The 20,318-nt window shown below is 42.4% G+C and overlaps 1 protein-coding gene across 1 annotated transcript; it reads left to right on the top strand.

Annotated features, from left to right (window-relative positions):
• The first annotated feature begins 9,823 nt into the window (after positions 1 to 9,823).
• Positions 9,824 to 17,811, top strand: LOC124701203 (THO complex subunit 1-like). Its single transcript, XM_047233255.1, has 21 exons — positions 9,824 to 9,973; positions 10,115 to 10,198; positions 10,369 to 10,443; positions 10,702 to 10,792; positions 10,922 to 11,067; positions 11,186 to 11,257; positions 11,556 to 11,628; positions 11,718 to 11,783; positions 11,936 to 11,982; positions 12,106 to 12,177; positions 12,288 to 12,416; positions 12,502 to 12,567; positions 13,327 to 13,368; positions 14,046 to 14,162; positions 14,261 to 14,346; positions 15,161 to 15,227; positions 15,689 to 15,760; positions 15,880 to 15,930; positions 16,632 to 16,691; positions 17,119 to 17,268; positions 17,373 to 17,811. Exons 1-21 carry the CDS (start codon positions 9,836 to 9,838, stop codon positions 17,580 to 17,582), a joined length of 1,914 nt encoding a protein of 637 aa, XP_047089211.1. The 5' UTR covers positions 9,824 to 9,835; the 3' UTR covers positions 17,583 to 17,811.
• Positions 17,812 to 20,318: the final 2,507 nt, after the last annotated feature.

Here is a 20,318-nt window from a genome sequence, read left to right as displayed (position 1 = left end):
ATACTCCGGTTCCAGGTAACAGTACTTTTCTCGCGCCGTTGTGTGAGTGCTCGAAGCTATTTCCTTTAGATCCTGCAATTGCATCTTTTTGTTTCTTGTTTTTATTTACACTAGTTAGGCATAATGGAGAACAATGACCTTTTTATTCTATTTCCTGATTTAAGACATGGATTGTTTGATACAAAAATTAAAAAACCTAGGGAACCTTATTTACATGATAATAGCAATATTATTAGTATGAATGCAATTACTGCTAATGCTATGAAGAAGTCTAAGCTTGGGGAAGCTAGTTTACATAAAAATAATCTTTTTTGCTCCTCCACTTTAGAAGAAATATTTTGCTCTGATGATGCTTTATCTCCCATATGCGATAACTCTAATGATGCTTCTGATACTTTAAATCCACCTGCTGAAAGTATTCCGTATAAAATACCTATGGAAATTATTGAACGTGTTATGGATAACCGCTATGAAGGGGATGGAACTGTCCATCCTAGGAATCATTTACTGTTTTTGCATGAATTATGCGGGTTATTCAAGTGTGCGAGATATTTCAATGGATGAAGTTAGAAAGAAATTATTTGTTATATCGCTATCTGGTGAAGCGGCGCATTGGTATAAACTATTGAAGGACGGGCGCTCTCTTGATTGGAAGGATATTGTGCCTCTATTTTATTCCAAGTTCTATCCTCCAAGTGAAATTCACAAAGATCGAAACCATATATATAATTTTTGGCCTCATGATGGAGAGAGTATTGCCCAAGCATGGGAGAGATTGAAGACTTTAATGCTCAAATGCCCCAATCATGAGCTTCCAGTGTAATATCATCATTGATAATTTCTATGCAAGACTTTCTTTTCAAGATAAGACCTTGCTGGATACTACTTGTTCTGGATCATTCACGAGCAATAAAGAAGAGTTTAAAAGGGACCTTCTTGATCGGATTAAGGAGAACGCTGAAGATTGGGAGAACGACAAAGGTAAAGAGTCAGGTATAAACTATGATTATGAATGCATTGAAACTTTTATGCATACTGGTAAATTTCGAAATATAAGTGCTACTTATGGTCTTGACTCTCAAGTTGCTGCAAATCTTTTTAAAGCTTTTGCTTCTCACATTGAATTACCTAGGAAGAATTTTGATAAGTATCATGAACCTTTTAAAGACGCTTGCATGAAGAATGAAATTGTTGTTAATGATTGCAATAAGCATGCTCAAACTCCTAAGAATGCTATTTCCTATAAGCATGTTAATTTTTGTGGAATACATAGACCTTGTGGAATTAATCAAATAGAAGATGAATATTGTATCCATCACCGAAATGAAAAAACTAGAAAGTGGTCTAGGGCTCTTGATGATCTTGGAGAAAAAGTGTGTGCCCTCTATCCTTTTATTTGTGAACTTTGCCATAGAGTTGGTCATTTTAATTTTCAATGTTCCTCCAATGATAATTCGAACCCCATGAGTGCTGCAAATTTGTATTGTGATGATGAAATTATTCCTAATCAGCATGATGAACTTACCTTATTTTTGAAGTGTGAAGAGTTATCAAGAAAAATTTCTTTGTTAAATATTAACGATCTTGATATTGATGATGTCCTGCATGGTTGTCTTTCTTACTCGCATTAATAATTGCCATACAAATACTTACATACAAAATATTTTAGAAGATGACACCTTGCCAAAATATGATAGGACCGCTGTGTGTTTTCAACTAATTAATGAAAAGGAGGGATCCTCCCAAGTTTCTTCTATTGTTTCTAAAAGAAAATCAGGTTATGCGGACAAGCCACCCTTCAAGCCTCTTCCTCCTAAAGAAGGGAACGAGGAGAAGGAAGAGAAGAAGAAGAAGAAGAAGAAGGGAACGAAGAAGAAGAAGAAGAAAGAGAATAAAGAGAAAGAGGCAATGGCATATCCCCGCGTGTATGAGGTAACAATAGGTAACTGTAAGTATGTTGCGCCTAATGATTATTATGATAATGAATCTGAGTACGATGATCTTCCTATACCCTTTACCCATATTAGTGATCATGATTTGGATGAGCACACTGCCTTTGATATTGAAAATCTCTTTGGTATTGATTATGAAAGTAATGATGATAGCATTATTCATGTCCCCTTAAACGATGATATTGAAAGCTCTAAGCTTGGGGATGTTGTGCTTGAAGATCCTGTATTTGAGACCTCTACTTTTAGTGAAAATGATGATATTACATATTCTGGTTTAGATAATTGCTATAGAGATGTATATGACACATGCTACAATTATCCTTATGAAACTTGTCATAATTATGATGGGCTTGCCAAAAACCATTCCCTTAGTATGCAACTTGTTTACCATGTTCAAATTCTTGATAATAATCTTGCTCCAATTACTATTAATGAGAATAACTCTTCTTATGCCAAAATTAATGATACTTCTATGCATATGAACCATGATAAGAATGTTTTAAGTGACGGGTATATTGTGGATTTCATCAATGATGCTACTGAAAGTTATTATGAGAGAGGGAAATATGTTTATATGCATCTTAATAATATTAAGTTTCCCCTCTTTATGTTGAGAATCTTTAAGTTACTCGTGTTTTATCCTTTTATGCTTGCCACTTTGCTCTTCATGAATTCATTTGTGTATAAGATTCTTCTGCATAGGAAGCATGTTAGGCTCAAATGTGTTTTGAACTGCCTCTTGAAGCTCTCTTTTGCTTCAAATATTATTTCTTGCGGGTGCATCACCAAAATTGCTGAGCCCATCTTAATGGCTATAAAGAAAGAACTTCTTGGGAGATAACCCACGTGTTATTTTGCTACAGTACTTTGTTTTATATTTGTGTTTTGGAAGTTGTTTACTACTGTAGCAACCTCTCCTTATCATGTTTTTGTGCCAAGTAAAGTTTCTATGTCAAAGTTGATGTTATATTTGGGATCGCTGCGCAGAAACAGCATTGCTGTCTGTCACGAATCTGGGCACAGTTCTCTGTAGAAAATTCGAAAAAATCTGCCAATTTACGAGCGTGATCCTCAGATATGTACGCAACTTTCATTAGTTTTGAGTTTTTCCATTTGAGCAAGTCTGGTGCCACCTTTAAATTCGTCTTTACAGACTGTTCTATTTTTGATAGATTCTGCCTTTTATTTCGCATTGCCGCTTTTGTTAAGTTGAATGAGTTTCTTTGTTCCATTAACTTTCAGAAGTTTTGTGCAATGTCCAGAAGTGAAAAGAATGTTTGTGTCACCTCTGAACATGTGAATTTTTGATTATGCACTAACCCTCTAATGAGTTTGCTTGAAGTTTGGTGTGAAGGAAGTTTTCAAGGGTCAAGAGAGGAGGATGATATACTACGATCAAGAAGAATGAAAAGTCTAAGCTTGGGGATGCCCCGGTGGTTCATCCCTGCATATTTCAAGAAGACTCAAGCATCTAAGCTTGGGGATGCCCAAGGCATCCCCTTCTTCATCGACAAAGTATCAGGTTCCTTCTCTTGAAACTATATTTTTATTCAGTCACATCTTGTGTTCTTTACTTGGAGCGTCTGTATGTTTTTGTTTTTGTTGTTGTTTGAATAAATGATTGTTTGGGAGAGAGACACGCTCCGCTGGTTCGTATGAACACATGTGTTCTTAGCTTTTAATTTTCATGGCGAAGGTTGAAACTGCTTCGTTAATTGTTATATGGTTGGAAACGGGAAATGCTACATGTAGTAATTGGTGTAATGTCTTGAATAATGTGATACTTGGCAATTGTTATGCTCATATAGATCTTGTTTAAGCTCTTGCATCATGTACCTTGTACCCATTAATGAATAATTACATAGAGCTCGTTAAAATTTGGTTTGCATGATTGGTCTCTCTAAGTCTAGATATTTTCTCGGTTGAGGTGTTTGAACAACAAGGAGACGATGTAAAGTCTTATAATGCTTACAATATGTTTATATGTGAGTCTTGCTGCACCATTTTATACTTGAGTTTGCTTCAAATAACCTTGCTAGCCTAAGCCTTGTATCGAGAGGGAATACTTCTCATGCATCCAAATACTTGAGCCAATATTCATGCCATTTGTGTCCACCATACCTACCTACTGCATGGTATTTCTCCGCCATTCCAAAGTAAATTGCTTGAGTGCTACCTTTAAACAATTCAAAAGTTATTACCTCTTATTTGTGTCAATGTTTTATAGCTCATGAGGAAGTATGTGGTGTTTATCTTTCAATCTTGTTGGGCAACTTTCACCAATGGACTAGTGGTTTCATCCGCTTATCCAATAACTTTGCAAAAAGAGCTGGCAATGGGATTCACAGTCCCAAATTAATTAACAAAAATAGACACTCCTCCATGGTATGTGATTGTTGGACGGCACCCGAAGGATTCGGTTAGCCATGGCTTGAGAAAGCAAAGGTGGGGAGGAGTGTCATCATAATAAAACTAAAATAAAAAGGCACTCCTTCATGGTATGAGATTGTTGGCGGCACCCGAGGATTCGGTTAGCCATGGTTTGTGAAAGAAAGGTTGGAAGGAGTGCCACCCAAAAACAAAATAAAATGGGAGCCGCTCTTTGAAGGTTTGCCTGGCAAGGGGTTAGAGTACCCGCTACCATTCGTTGACAACAACAAACACCTCTCAAAACTTTACTTTTATGCTCTCTATATGTTTTCAAAATCAAAGCTCTAGCACAAATATAGCAATCGATGCTTTCCTCTTTGAAGGGCCATTCTTTTACTTTATTGTTGAGTCGGTTTACCTATTCTCTCTATCTTAGAAGCAAACACTTGTGTAAATTGTGTGCATTGATTCTTACATGTTTACCTATTGCACTTGTTATATTACTTTGTGTTGACAATTATCCATGAGATATACATGTTAAAGTTGAAAGCAACCGCTGAAACTTATATCTTCCTTTGTGTTGTTTCAAAGCTTTCTACTAAGAATTTATTGCTTATGAGTTAACTCTTATGCAAGACTCATTGATGCTTGTCTTGAAAGTATTATTCATGAAAAGTCTTTGTTATATGATTCATTTGTTTACTCATTATCTTCATCATTGCTTCGAATTTCTGCATTTATCTCATGTGCTTTACAATAGTATGATCAAGGTTATGATGGCATGTCACTTCGAAATTATCTTTGTTATCGTTTTACCTGCTCGGGACGAGCGAGAACTAAGCTTGGGGATGCTGATACGTCTCCGTCGTATCGATAATTTCTTATGTTCCATGCCACTTTATTGATGATATCTACATGTTTTATACACATTATATGTCATATTCGTGCGTTTTCCGGAACTAACCTATTGACGAGATGCCGAAAGGCCAGCTTGTTGTTTTCTCGCTGTTTTTGGTTTCAGAAATCCTAGTAAAGAAATATTTTCGGAATCGGACGAAATAAAGACCGAAGACCTTATAATTCCCGGAAGCTTCCAGAGCACCGGAGAAGGATGAGAGGGGAGCCAGGGGGGCCCCACACCACACCCCGGCGCGGGCCAGGGGGGGGCGCGCCCCCTGTGGTCTGGGCACCCCGTGGCCCCTCCGACTCCCTCTCTTCGTCTATTTAATCGTCTCTGACCTAAAAACACCGACAGAGAGCCACGATACGGAGAAAACCTTCCAGAGCCGCCGCCATCGCGAAATCAAGATTCGGGGGACAGAAGTCTCTGTTCCGGCACGCCGCCGGGACGGGGAATTGCCCCCGGAAGCCGTCTCCACCGCCATCTTCACCGCCATCGCTGTTCCCATGATGAGGAGGGAGTAGTTCTCCCCTGGGGCTGAGGGCTGTACCGGTAGCTATGTGGTTAATCTCTCTCCTATGTACTTCAATACAATGATCTCATGAGCTGCTTTACATGATTGAGATCCATATGATGAGCTTTGTATCGCTACTAGTTGTGTGCTACTCATGTGATGTTATTAAAGTAGTCTATTCCTCCTGCATGGTGTAAAGGTGCTAGTGTGTGCACCGTGTGGTTCTTGTCGTAGGCTATGATCATGATCTCTTGTAGATTGTGGAGTTAATTATCATTATGATAGTATTGATGTGATCTATTCCTCCTTCATAGTGTAATGTGGACGGTGTGTGCACTATGTTAGTTCTTGGTTTATTTTGCAATGATCTATTATGCTCTAAGGTTATTTAAATATGAACATTGAATTGTGGAGCTTGTTAACTCCGGCATTGAGGGTTCGTGTAATCCTACGCAATGTGTTCATCATCCAACAAGAGTGTATGTAGCACATATGAGAAAGAGTTATTTATTATGCGATCAATGTTGAGAGTGCCCACTAGTGAAAGTATGATCCCTAGGCCTTGTTCCTAAATACTGAAATCGCTGCTTGTTTACTGTTCTACTCGCATGTTTACTTCCCGCAATATTACTACCATCAACCGCACGCTAGCAAGCACTTTTCCGGCGCCGTACTACTCGCTCATACTTATTCATACCACCTGTATTTCACTATCTCTTCGCCGAACTAGTGCACCTATTAGGTGTGTTGGGGACACAAGAGACTTCTTGCTTTGTGGTTGCGGGGTTGCATGAGAGGGATATCTTTGACCTCTTCCTCCCTGAGTTCGATAAACCTTGGGTAATCCACTTAAGGGAAACTTGCTGCTGTTCTACAAACCTCTGCTCTTGGAGGCCCAACACTGTCTACAAGAATAGAAGCACCCGTAGACATCACCGCGGAATACTCACCGCCGGTCCTAATTTCACTCGCTGCGGTCGCTTGTAGATGGACCTGTGCCAGCTGTTTTTGATGGGGGACTCTTTGCCCATTCGAAGACTCCGACTTGGAGGACTTGCTCGACGACGACATCGAGCAAATGTCCATAATCTTTGCGGCGAAGGAGATCATGGACGTGAGGCCGAAGAAGCGGTAGGGGTCGACCATGGGGCGGCTTTGCATCCCTCAGAACCGCGCTCGTGGGAACAATATGCTCATGAGAGATTATATCCGTCTCATCTCTTCCGCCGCCACTAACGTATGCGTCGATCTTTCTTCAACAAGATCGTTGATGCTTGTGAGAGAAATACGCGCTACTTTAAGCGCAAGAGAAATGCGGCTGGGCGGATAGGATTTAGCTGCATCGAAAGATATCCGCCGTGATGCACATCCTCGGCTACGGCAACCCGACAGACTAGGTCGATGAGTATCTTCACATAGGAGAAGATACGAGCATATAATTCGTTCGTAGGTTTTACAAGGTTATGATCCGTGTGTATGTGCCGATGTATCTTCGAGTTCCCAACGAGGTATATTCTCGATCTTGTTATGTTGTATGCAGTTTTTGGAGTTTTTTTCGGTCTGCAAAATGTATTTAGGGTGCATTCCATCAGCATATTTGGGGTTTGCGGTTTCAGGAGTCTGATCACCAGAGCAAGTTCACATAATCCAACGAGATTGTCACGCCAAGTCGCGGTTCTACTATATGTTTAGAGCAAGTCTAACAGGCCCCGTATTTTTTCGCCCTGTAAAACGCGAGTAGAGGGCCATGTATCGGGTTTTCGCCGGCCGAAAACTCGGACGAGCTAGCAGACCCCGTATCCCCACCCCGTAAAACAGAATATTCTATTTTACGGGGTGGTGATACGGGGTCTGCTAGCTCGTCCGAGATTCCGGCCCCCTCAAAACAGGGTTTTAGACAGCAATTTGCACAACAATTTCACATCAAACATAGCACATCCAAAATATGTGATGCATAATTCATAGTTTTAACATCACAGCCCGATCATAAGCAATGTTTAAGCCACGGAAGTTCCCAAATGTGATCAACCATCATATGATCCATCGCCACCGGCGCCACCGCTCGCCGGAGACTCACCTTGAGCACGAGCTTGACGCGCGGCCTTCTTCCTCGCAATGATATCCGCCTTGGTCTCGTTCCACCACGCCAGCTGATCCTCGTCCATGCCGTCGGTGCGCATCATCATGATTTCCCTCTCCTCGGCCAAGAGCTCCTTCATGGCCTTGGCTTCTTTGGCTGCGATCATCTTCATGTCAAGCTCCTTCCTTGCTTGCACCTTGGCAAGCTTCACCTCCCTCTTCTTGTCGGTGATGAGGAGCTTCGTCTCCAACGTCTTCATCGTCAATGCCTCCTTGGACTGCATGAGTTGATCCAACTTCTCCCGGAAGCTAGTCGCTTCTTGTTCTACCTTGACCCTCTCCTTGGCCTTCTTGTTGCCCTCGGGCTTGCCGGTGTTTCTCCCACTCATGTCCTCCGCTTCATCATCCATGTTGAGAAGTGCCTCCTTCTTGCACTTTGGCTCGTTATCCCGCAACTTCCACTTAGGAAGATGTTGAAGGATGGCAAAGCAATGTTGAAATTGAAATTCCTTGTTCTTCGAGCCGGCCATGTCCTTGTACCGTTGTTTAGCATACTTGGGCTGCACAACAATAGTAAGAGGAGATGTTTCCACATCATCAACACATAATATGTATAGCTTGTGATGTTTCACATCATCAACACAAGGAAAACTTACATAGTCCTCCGGCACGCATCCACTAGGGGGGTTGTCGGCCACTTGATCCATGGCAGCACTCCAACGAGAACAAGCCGGCTTGATGATGTTCCATCGGCCTTCAAGGGAGCGGTAGGATCCGTCCGCCATGCTCTTCGTGCGAGGCTTCGGCTGGTGGTACGGATCCTCAATGCGCCGCCAATAGCGCTTGCCGCCTTGGTCCACTCCGGTGCACGCATCCATCCCCACCTTGCTCCAAGCACGGACCAAGATGGTGTCTTCGATCTCGCTGTAGTTCGCCGTGCGTGGCTTCGGCGTCGACGAAGAACCGGCGGCAGCCGGATCAACCTCAACCACCTCCTCCTCGTCACCCTCATCCTCCTCCTCCTCATCAATCTCTTCGACGTTGCACTCGGCATCGAATGATTCGATACCGGAGTTCAAATTCACCATGGAACCGTTGAGCATGTCCATGTAGGATGTTGTGGACTCAACATCGAACACCTTGTCTACGTCCATGGTGGATGGCGGCGGCGCGGGCGGGGCATCGGACGGAACGGAGGGAGGAGAGGGCGTGGCCTTGGAGGGCGGTGGAGGCGCGAGGCCGATGCGGTTGATTGCCTTTGTCCGCACCTTGGCCGGCGCGACGCCCCTCGGCCCGGCCGCCTTGGTCTTCATCCTGCCCCCCTTCTTGGCTGTTGGCGGAGCTTCGGCCGGCGAAGCTGCGGGCGCCGCCGCCGCAGGTGCTTCGAAGAATATCTTCGGGATCCTCTTCCTCTTCGACGGGATGGTGGCGGAGATCATGGCCGACACCACCCCGGCGTTCGGCGCAGCTCCGACGGCGACATCGACCACCGCGGCCGGAGGAGATGCATCGCCGGCGGCAGGCGGCTCTTGCGGACGATCCATGACAGCGGGATCCGGCCGGGAAGGGCGCGGGGGAGGAGATCGGGCGGCGGCGGCGGTTGGCTTCAGTGAAATGCTTCGCGCGCAGTGGAGTGGGCGATACTGGTTTCGCCCACTATCCCCGCTCCCACCCCGCACAAGTAGGGGGCGACGACCCGCCCCATACTCGAAAACATCAAAAAACGATGCGGGACCGTTTTTACGGGGCGTGCTAGACGGCCGGGTAGAGCCGAAACCCTCAAATCGACGGTTATTATACGGGTTTGCCCCTTTTACCGGGTCTGTTAGACCTGCTCTTAGTTCCTCCTACACATGGTTTCATAATCCGATGAGAACTTCGCGTGAATCGCTGCGTGCCGTAGGATGTGGATGGACGGTGGATCCTGCGTGCTGTAAGTCACTGGATCCCAGTCTCCCCCGAGGCCCCGACTCGCCCGTCCCTCGAAGCAGAGGCTTTCTCGCTGAACCCTACCTCACCATGGCGGAGCCCTCGCCGCCGCCGCCGCCACCGTCCAACTCCGGCCTCCGCATCCTCCTCACCAAGGCCCGCGCGCCCACTTCCTCTCCATCCACGTCCGCCGCCGTATCCAGCCACGCCGACCGCGACCGCATCATCGTGAGCCCTCTCCCCACCCTCCTCCATCTCTCCCTCCCGTACACCGGGTCCGCCCGGCGCGCAAGGGGACATCACGCTGCGAGTTCGAGCGGAACTGTTTCTCTACTCTCCCGTAACCTCGGACTATCTGCTTGGTCGCAGGGAGTGTTCCGGACCGCGCTGGCCAGGAATGAATCTCCGGAAGCTTTCGCGCTCCAGGCAGTCCAGGAAGCAATTAAGCCCCAGGTTATTAACTGTGCACAATTCGACTTGCTTGCCACCCTTTTGGTAGATGATGATGAGTAGGCTAGCAGCTTTTTTTTTTGCTTTACTGTATTTGGTAATAATCCTTGAGGTGTGCTGTCTTATAAATACATAACATGCATTACAAGCTGGTTTCTCATCTGATTTGGCAGAAGCAAACGGTGCTGGTGCTCGAGGAGAACCAGTCCTTGGAGAACGCGCTCCGAAGGCTGCTGCAGGAACTCGTTGTAAGCTTCTTTATCACAGAAGAGTGTGGTTTTAATTATGTTTGTGGCAAAGGGATGCGCACATTTTCGTTTATTGCAGTGCTCTACCAGTATATACACTCTGCTAAACGGTTCTATATTTTGGTCGATAACTGGGTGCAAATTGCCCTGATATGATAGGATTTGAGAGGAGTCAATGCACTTCTTATTTCCTGATGATCATGCAGTCCTAGAACCTGGTATTGCTTGCTGATTTGCTTTACATTTATGCTCTACTAGTCATCTGCGGTCCAGTCGGATAAAGGAATTATGCAATATGGGAACTCGTTGGATAGCGGAGAGAGTAATTGCCTGATAACGCGTCTTCTTGGTAAGTCACAATTCTTCAACAGTCTTGTCGGAATATTTTTACAACCAGCACCGGTTTCTGACCACTTGTTGGTCCTTTCTTGTGTAGTGTTTGTTTTTATCCTAACAAATAAAAGTTTTGTCCTGTTAGATATCATGCTTTACCTTTGTGAAAGAGGGCATGTTGAGGGTGGTATGGTGTTCCAGTTGTTAGAAGATTTGACAGACATGTCGACTATCAAAGACTGCAAAGATGTCTTTGGGTATATTGAGAGCAAACAGGATATCTTAGGGAAGGTAATTGTGAATTTGTACTCTCAGTTACTCATTCATTAATGATTTCTGGTGCTGGTGTGGCACACATGATGTATGTGCATGGTTTTGCTAATGGATCATCTCTTTTGGTTATTTCTAGCAAGAACTGTTTGGGCGTGGCAAGTTGGTTATGCTCAGGACTTGCAACCAACTTCTTCGAAGGCTTTCAAAGGTTAGATCTGGTTATGCTCTGCCTAATCTTTAAAATAATTTGTTGTAGTTAGCGTACTAGTGATTAAATTGAGATTTCTTTATTTCCATGGGGATAGTTTTATATTCTACTGAACTGAAAACTGTCTTCAATAAAAACTTTGCTATTGACACCTTTATTGTGTGATAAATGTGCTATTGGCTTTATCAGTGAAATGATCTTTAACACTTAACTTCAGCGAGCTTGGCACTCTTTTTGTTTCTTGGAGTTTGTTTGCTACAAAGTGTGTTATTGAAATTTTCTATATTATGAATTTCAGTCAAACGATGTGGTATTCTGTGGACGTATTATCATGTTTCTGGCACATTTCTTTCCGTTATCGGAGCGCTCAGGTTTGCATATTACATCTTCCCCTGTTCTAGCTAGTTTGATTCTTGCTCGTAAGGAGTTATAACTATCTTCTGGGCGTTTATTTCATCAGCTCTCAACATTAAGGGAGTTTTCAACACATCAAATGAAACAAAGTATGAGAAAGATGCCACCGATGGTGAGTATGATTGTCTGATAAAACTCACACCATTATATATTACTGATATTTGTTAATGTTACTTTCCAGTTCGTCCTGTTTTTCTTATCTTCAGGTAAATCCGTAAATGTCTTGTAAATAATAGCATTGCCTAATTCACTTTTGTATCTCAGGAATTTCTGTTGATTTCAACTTCTACCAGACCCTGTGGAGTCTACAGGTTGATATATTATACTTGTTAATCTCTCGGATGAAAAATAATCATCATACCTCTCAAATGTTTGTCCATTTCTCAGCATCTGTTTGTATCAATGCTAAATATTGTGTTTTATTTCCACTTCAGGAGCATTTCAGGAACCCAGCTTTGACTACTACAAACCCAACAAAATGGCAAAAGTTTGCTTCTAATTTAACGGTATGGTACACACTACTCCATTTTTTGAGTGACATGCAGCTTTTTGCCTTTTCCAGTTCAAAGTGTTCGTTCTGAACTTCTGTTTGTTTTGACTAACAACTGAATTTCAGGTCGTGCTAAGCACATTTGAAGCTCAGCCTCTCTCCGATGCTGATGGAAAACATAATAACCTTGAGCAAGAGGAAGATGCTGCTTTCAATATTAAGTACCTTACTAGCAGTAAATTGATGGGCTTAGAGGTAATTTTTGTTGTGCACCTGACACTAGTTTTTTTGGTGATTGTTCAGTGATGTTGTATGGCCATATAACATTCTTTATCTGCAGTTGAAAGACGCGAGTTTTCGACGGCACATCCTTGTCCAGTGCCTTATATTTTTTGACTATCTCAAGGTACACAAAATTGGAATTTAGTTAGCAATGTAACATCAGTTTGTGCCTATGGGTCATTCTGTTCAATTTTGCCAAGCATTAAAGGGTTTCCCTCTTTCCTTTGCTTTATATAAGCTACATGATCTCATACTCCTAATAAGAGGGCCATAAATAGCACTTCTCTCTGTACATATCTTAAATTTCTTTTGTCGGTGCATCCTAGTTTTTTTTTTGAGAGACACTGCATCCTAGTTTTGTTTATTTATATGCATATAGCCTGTTCTCTGTCCAAAATACATGTATTTTTTTGGCAGAATATGCTGTGTGACTGCACATGGCTACATGACAATAAGGTGTTTTTTTCTTCGCTTTCTATCTCCTGTACATCACCTGCTTTTGTTCCACGCTGGCCAGCTTTTTGCTATGTTGAATGACACTACCTGTTGAGTATGCGATGCGATCGCTAAGTTTCTCCCATACCTAGTTAAGAGTAACCATGTCAATTATGGTTGCTGGTGTTGCCTGTGGCCCAATAACCATAAACATGTTGTAGAACTCTGGCATGCAGGCATGCATTTGAGAATAATTGGAAGGAAAGTTGTAACTAAGTAAGGCTTATATCAATGTTACTTCTTTGTTGGGTAATGAAGTCTGAACTGGAACATAGTTGCAAAATCTTGCAATCATTACAGACGACAATTATCTCACTTTTCCCTCATATCAGCAATAGCCTGATACTATCCTTGAGGGGACTTCTGACGAAGTTATTTTGTTCCTCAGGCACCTGGAAAGACTGACAAAGACGGTCCATCTGAGAGCATCGTGAGCAATAAATAACTTGACTGTTTATTTTCAATGTACAGATATTACTTATATGTAAACTCAGATGCCATAGCTACAAACATTTGGAACAATGTTATTTAGTAATTGTCAAATTTTAGTATATTTATGTCTCACTACATAACTGTTTAAATATTGTGACACTTGAGACAGCTATGTGCATTCGCATGAAAACCTTTCCTTTTGGGTGTCTGTTGTACCTGGTATTTGTGTGACTCCACAGGGCAGATACTACTCCTAATCTCCTACATGTATACCTACTACTCCTGATCTCCTATATGTATACTTATGCGTGTAGAAACATTTGTTATGGCCTATTGTATATGCTTTTCACAATGTTCATTTGGGCTCCAGGTATAGGTAAATGCTTATTTTATGTAGTGTTATTTGATCATTTTGTTTAAAGCAAGATGTTTCCATATAAGTCGTGCTAGCATCAAGTACTGCATGTCAGCCAGTATAACAGGGTCAACTATTATCAACTGTGACTGCCTGATACAAATAAACTGGGCCACTGGGGCATATGGTAGTATATTAAATCGGGAATTGAGATTTTCTTACTTATCCTTTGGTTTCTTTAAGATATTTCTTGAACCATCATTCAGTTATGTTTAATTCTGTGGATTAGATAATCTCATCTATTGTTCCACTTTAATCAGAAAGAGGAAATCAAATCCTGTGAAGAGCGTGTTAAGAATCTTCTGGAGATGATTCCACCAAAAGGGAAGGAATTCCTACAAAGCATTGAGCATATTCTTGAACGGGAGAAAAACTGGGTATGCATTTTGCTGCACTATACAAGTCTTATATTTCAATATAGAAACTCCAATTCTCTCACCCCCAGTTCTCATCCCTCTGTCTGCATTTTGAAAAGGTTTGGTGGAAGAGAGATGGATGTCCAGCATTTGAAAAACAACCTTTTGAAAAGAAGAAAACGGATCAAGCTGTTGGCAGAAAACGGTATGGTAGTTGCTTTCTTCAGGCAGTTTAATCTTTTCTATACAATAAGTGGATTGTTGGTGATGATTTATATATCCGGTTAAGCACTCTGTTGCTACACAGTGTCTATTTGGTCAGAACCAGGTGTAACAGGGTACACGTTTCTGTGAAATCGTGAAGCAAACATAGGAGTTTTATGTCTAGCTTGTTTCGCGCTAGTCTGATATCATTATTATTGCCCAGGACTCAACAGTCTTTTGGGAGTTTGGAGTCTATTGCAGTTATTTGGAATTTTGTACTATCCACTTCTTGATTAAGTTTGGCTTGATCATGGAATTGACCAGTTTCAGATCGGTATGCTTATCAAATATCGAAACTTATTCATGTTGATTGGTGTAGTTAGATAGGTTGTTATATTTGTAGTTCATGTTGCGTACTATGTTGTGCAAACTCGTGCAAAATATGACATTATTCTGCAATAAAGGATGTCGGAATGGATACCTGCATCAATTTTTCTCATAGTAATTTCGCGTTCTAGATTTCTCCAGTGAAAGGGTAACATTAGACAAATTTACTTAGAAAGTTCTGCATAAATGCTTTGACCCAGCACACTTCCCATTCACTGTACCAGTTCCTGTAGCACAATTGTTTTACCAGAAATTCCAGGCCAAGTCCAATCTTAATAGTCTTATTTTGTGATAAAAAAGAATCTAGGGCATGGACAATGCTGGCCAGGTTGTTGATTGAATTTTAAGCTGTTTCCACCCTTGTATGTTGAGAGCTTATTATGTTGTGCTCTACTGCTTCCTAATTATACTCCTTTCTTTCATTGTAGTAAGCTAAGGTGGAGACTGGGAAACAAAGAACTTGCCCAACTGTGGAAATGGGCAGAACTAAACCCTGTATGTTGTCGTTACAACTTCCCTTTATTGTGTATTTGATTGAGTACCAATGTATAAGGTGCAAAGTGCATCGGTTTTAGGCCCTTTTAGGTACTGTTAGAGTTTTGAAAAAAGTTGTGTTTTCTTACTTTCCAAATTTACTTTCTATAGAAAATGTTGTAGAGTCTTGAGTGGGGATATTCATAGGACAGGGGCCCTGTACAATTTTTCTGTAAGTTACTGCCCCATTCAGTTGAATGAACTATCCAGTATTCGTTCCCTGTAGGTGCCCTTAGTTACATTTCCTTAACTGTATAATTATCTTAGGAGGCGTGTAACAACTTCTATCTTTTCAATGATATGAAACGCAAAGATTCCTTTGCGTTTTCTCAAAAAAAAAAAAACTATAATTTTTTTACCCCACATCTTATTTGCATAATGCTTTGATTGATCCAACGGTTGATCCCACATCTTGTTTGCAGAATGCTTTGACTGATCCTGACCGAGTCCGGCCACCAGTAATTGCAGAATACTGGAAACCACTTGCAGAAGATGTAAGCACTTCAATTTTTCTTCATTGTTATTTGCACCTATTGTTCATCCATCCTTTTGTTTTAAGCATAGCACCATATTATCATGGTCCACTAATACTGTTTTTAATGTAAACTTGCAGATGGACACATCTGCTGGAATTGAGGAGGAGTATCACCACAAAAATAATCGTGTAAGCTCTAATCCTGGTGCTCTCATTTCCTGAGTGCTTGTTGTACTAATGTTTGATCTAGTAAGGACTACTGGATTCCATTTAGTCAATATATGTACTTAAGTCATCCATACTTGAAGGTCAAGTTAATGCAAAAGATTTGTCAAGTTGGACCTAACTCTCCATTGAGACAAAGCATATTATTCTCTGGAACAAGTTCTGCTAAAATGAATTAATAAAAAATCTTGGTGTTATCATAAATTTTGCAGATGCCATAAAATTCGCCCTTGGATTTTATGATTTTTGTGGGTAGTAAGCTGGGAATTAATGTGTTATTGTGCTCACATGTTTCCTCTTCAAAGAAAATGTGGAGGCAGGCATCTGTATCCTCATTTATCAAAACTGAGCTCTTCTCAGTCCATTATTTATCTGACGCAATACTGCTATGAAGTGTTACCTATAGAGAAAAAAAATGTTGTTGCTGTGGTAACAGGCCTTGTCCCACACAAAGATAGGTATAGTTATAATCATATTAAACGGAAACAAAAGTTCTTGTGCTTTTATCGATGGCTCAGTGGAGTTCTTATGAAATGAGGTCCTTATTTCTCATGTACACTGATTTCAGGTGTCTATTTCTTGTGTTTGAACTTGTCATTGGAAACAGTGTTGCATTTTTCTATTGTAAACATTTGGTTGTCTCAATAGCATCATTTGTTTGACAGGTTTATTGCTGGAAAGGTTTACGGTTTACAGCCCGACAAGATCTGGAAGCATTTTCTCGAGTATGTATCATGCAGTTGTTACACAGTCTCTCAGCATATATATGTTTTGTCATTGTATTATACGCGCATGTTGAGTGAAGAAATTTAATTTAAATTTCCGGGAAAAAGCAAAAAAGAAAGATGTGCATTTCTATAAAAATGTGTGTGCTAGCAACCATATGTGCAAAAACAATATGCATGTTTATTTGCTCTATGGGAGAAACCAAATTTGACACCCTTCATTCTGCCCTTTTTATACAGCTCACAAATGGGCATATTATTATCGCATAGTTTCTTTGCCAGTTCTCATGCTTTCTCACAAAATCCAGTATGACTGTTTTTAAAACTTTTGGGAGCATGCAAGCCTGAGCAGAAAATCCATGTTTTTATTATGAGCTAAAAGGTTACTGGAGTTACAGAAAAACTAATGTCCAGTGCTTTATTTCAGTTTTGTGACTACGGAATTGAAGGGGTTGTACCTCCAGAACTCTTGCCAGCCGACGTGCGTGCAAAGTTCAACTCGAAGCCTGGAGAGAAGGCGAAACGGCCTAAAAGGGAAGATACAAAAGGCACTTCATCTCACCCCAAGGAGCCACAGGTACTTGGAGCATCTTGTGGAGCATATGTGGGCTAGCTGTTCTGTTCCGTGTTGATGGCGTTTAACGCGCATCTTATGCCTTGGCCATGGAATTCTGCATGAAGGTTGCTGCGGCTACACCTGACACCGATGGTGGCGGCAGCGGTGACCAGGAAGAAGGCGCCGTGCCAATGGATTCCGACAACCCCGCGGTAGATGATGGCCAGAAGCGGAGCCCAGGCGAAGTCTCTGGGCCGGAGTCTGGACAGTGCGAAGCTGAAGATGACGGCGAAGATAATAACTCGAAAACTGCGCATAGTAGAGACTCTCGGTAGAAACCGGAAAATTCCTCCCAAGGAGATGTTGTATCATGTTTGCAACGGTTTTCATTGAAACTGCCATTTTGGGGGAGACTATAAGCTGAGACTTGTAGTTAGCACTAAGCACACCCGATGCACTAATGTTTCCCCTAACACTAGTCAGATACCATGTTTTAGCCTGACATGTACAGTCTACATAGCAACTCTCAAGTTATATTTGATCGCAGGCCCATTTCAGTATTTTTTACAGTTCAGTCGTTTTGAAGGCATTTTACAGTCATTTTAGCCTGACTCTAAGCTGAGCATGTAACAACTATCGAGCTCTAATTTTCCTTGGAAGCAAATTTTATACTGTATAATCGTAGGCCCATTTCGAAGTTTATCTTTAGAAATCATTTTGAAGGCATTTTGATTTTGCAGTCACTGCAAGCTCGTATCAAGGATGCCTGACAGCTGTGCCTTTTTTCAGGAAATTCGAGAATCCAATTTTGACGTTTGAATACTCAAACCACCTTCTCGCGCCATGGCACATTCGTTTTTAGAAGTGATTCTGTACAGCCATTGGGAGGTCCTGCCAAGAAGCGCCGCATTGCCAGCTCTACGTTCAACTCAGCACATTCAGAAGATGTAATCCGAGTTTGAATTTTGAGTCCCAAAACGATTTGCAGGCGCGATCCTGGGTTCTCCCGGCGACTACGTTCAAATGCTCGTCTACGTACACCACAACAACCCGTATTAAATTCCTCGTGTCTGATTAACACTCGAGAGTAAATGGCTTACCTTAATAAAGTGGGTTGTCCTCTAACGGTGATGGTTGGTTTTGGTAGGTTGGTTGGGTTTCCTTTCTATCCCAAAGGGCTTTGCAACTACATTCACTGCCTCCAGCCAACAAACCACCAAACACCAAAGCAAAGTCCAATGATTCTCAATATAGGCTTTGGCGATTAGGGTTTCCTGCCTCACATGGACGCCGCGGCTGATTTGCCTCGTCTCTTGTGGCCTTACGCCTGTGGAGGCACGATGAATCCCGGTTCTTGTTGGAGGAGGTTTCTGTTTTTTGCTAATTTTTTCCATTTGTATCATGCCCAGGAAGGGGTGGAAATTTACTGAAGATGGAATAAAGTCCCCCTTACCCCGCTGGTGGTGCGTCTAGCGTTGTCGGATGGTATGTGTGGAGGTTTGTCTCCGGCGGTTCTCATTGGTTTTGGTCGGTGCTCCTCATGATCTACATTTATCTTCATCGATGATGGTTGCTGCTCTCATTCGCTAGTTTTTTGAGGTCTTATCACGACGATTTTCTTGTATGTCTACTATAACATACTCTACCACGACAAGTTTTATCCAGTTCTAACAACGGAAGGGCGAGTATTGTTGAATATATAAGCAAATATCCATATGAAATAATCCGTACGAGTAATTGATAAATCATGACTATGAAAACAGTAAGGAAACTAATCATGCAGACTAGTAAGGTAAATGAACAGATCACATCTAAACAAGACAAACCGACCGCATCTACCACAGAAACTAGAACAAGAAGCTCTAATAGAAACTGAAAGAGAAACGACAAGATCACATACTTCGCAGCAGCGTCGTTGTCGCCCATGTTGAGGTTGTCGAAGAAGTTGCTGAGGTCCGGGAAGAAGTTGTCGGTGTGGAGAAACTCGTCGTCCGAAGACGACGTCGTGCTGCCAGTAGTCGCGCCGGAGCGCTCCCCAAAAACCTGATTGCCCCTCACCCGTACAGGTTCACGAGAGACAGGGTTCCGGAGGCCTACTGTCCCGGCAGTCGGTGCACGCCGACGGACGGGATGAGGAAGATGAAGGCGGCGGCGCAATGAACTGGAAACATGTAGTCGCATATGTGGCACGTACAGGTTAGGGTTCTCGTCCGCGCTTATATAGTGCGGCTCGGGAAGGTCGTGGGACGCAGCCCACGTACGAGTTCACGATCCAGAAAAACCGGAACGAAAACGGCTGAGTTAACGCGTCCGTTAATGACTCAGAATTGATTACACAATTAATTTCCCAAACAGCAAAAAGATAAGCTCGGCTCGGCGAGATTCCCGCAACCCGCGGCGCGTCGTGACGTGTCGTGACGAGGCGAGGCGTGGCGAGGCGGGCGGCGGAGGAGGAGGAGTGCGCGAGGGCTCTCTCTCTTCTCACTCACTTACTAGGACTAGAACAACACACCTTATATACCACTCCAACTCTCTCCCAACTAGCAATGTGGGACTAAACTTTAGCCCCCACTAGTGCTGCCACTGATTATTGGAATGGGCCATGTGAGTTTCAAAATTTGATAATGGGCCATGGGCCAAAGGCCAAATGCCCACAAATTCCAGCAATCCCCCACAAACTCTCATTGGCACATCTCATCAATAAGTTTCCAGAATATTGTTTTATATATACCAGTATGTCGTGGAGACTGTTAAGTTGAACTTCCACTTAAAGCTTCATATTACACTAGATTGCAACTTGGATAGTGGACTATGCCTTGAACTACAAGTTTTCTGCGCACTAGCTTCATACAAAGCCTAGACCGATACTAGGCTGCCACGAGGCTTCCTCGCGGTTTGGAGCTTATACGTCATACTCCAGGGCCTTTCATGAGTTTACTAGAGAGCACCCAACTCTCATAGATTGCGACGTTTAACAATCGGACTCATATAGGTGTGTTCTTCAAAAGATGTTCTGCAGGACAACATCTCTGCTAAAATAAGCCACTTAGAACACATTAAGATAATTATCA

This window comes from Lolium rigidum, chromosome 3 (assembly GCF_022539505.1).
Source record: "Lolium rigidum isolate FL_2022 chromosome 3, APGP_CSIRO_Lrig_0.1, whole genome shotgun sequence".
Lineage (NCBI taxonomy): Eukaryota > Viridiplantae > Streptophyta > Magnoliopsida > Poales > Poaceae > Lolium > Lolium rigidum.
Note: the sequence above shows the minus strand (reverse complement) of the source record. Positions and strands in the feature narration are given on the sequence as shown.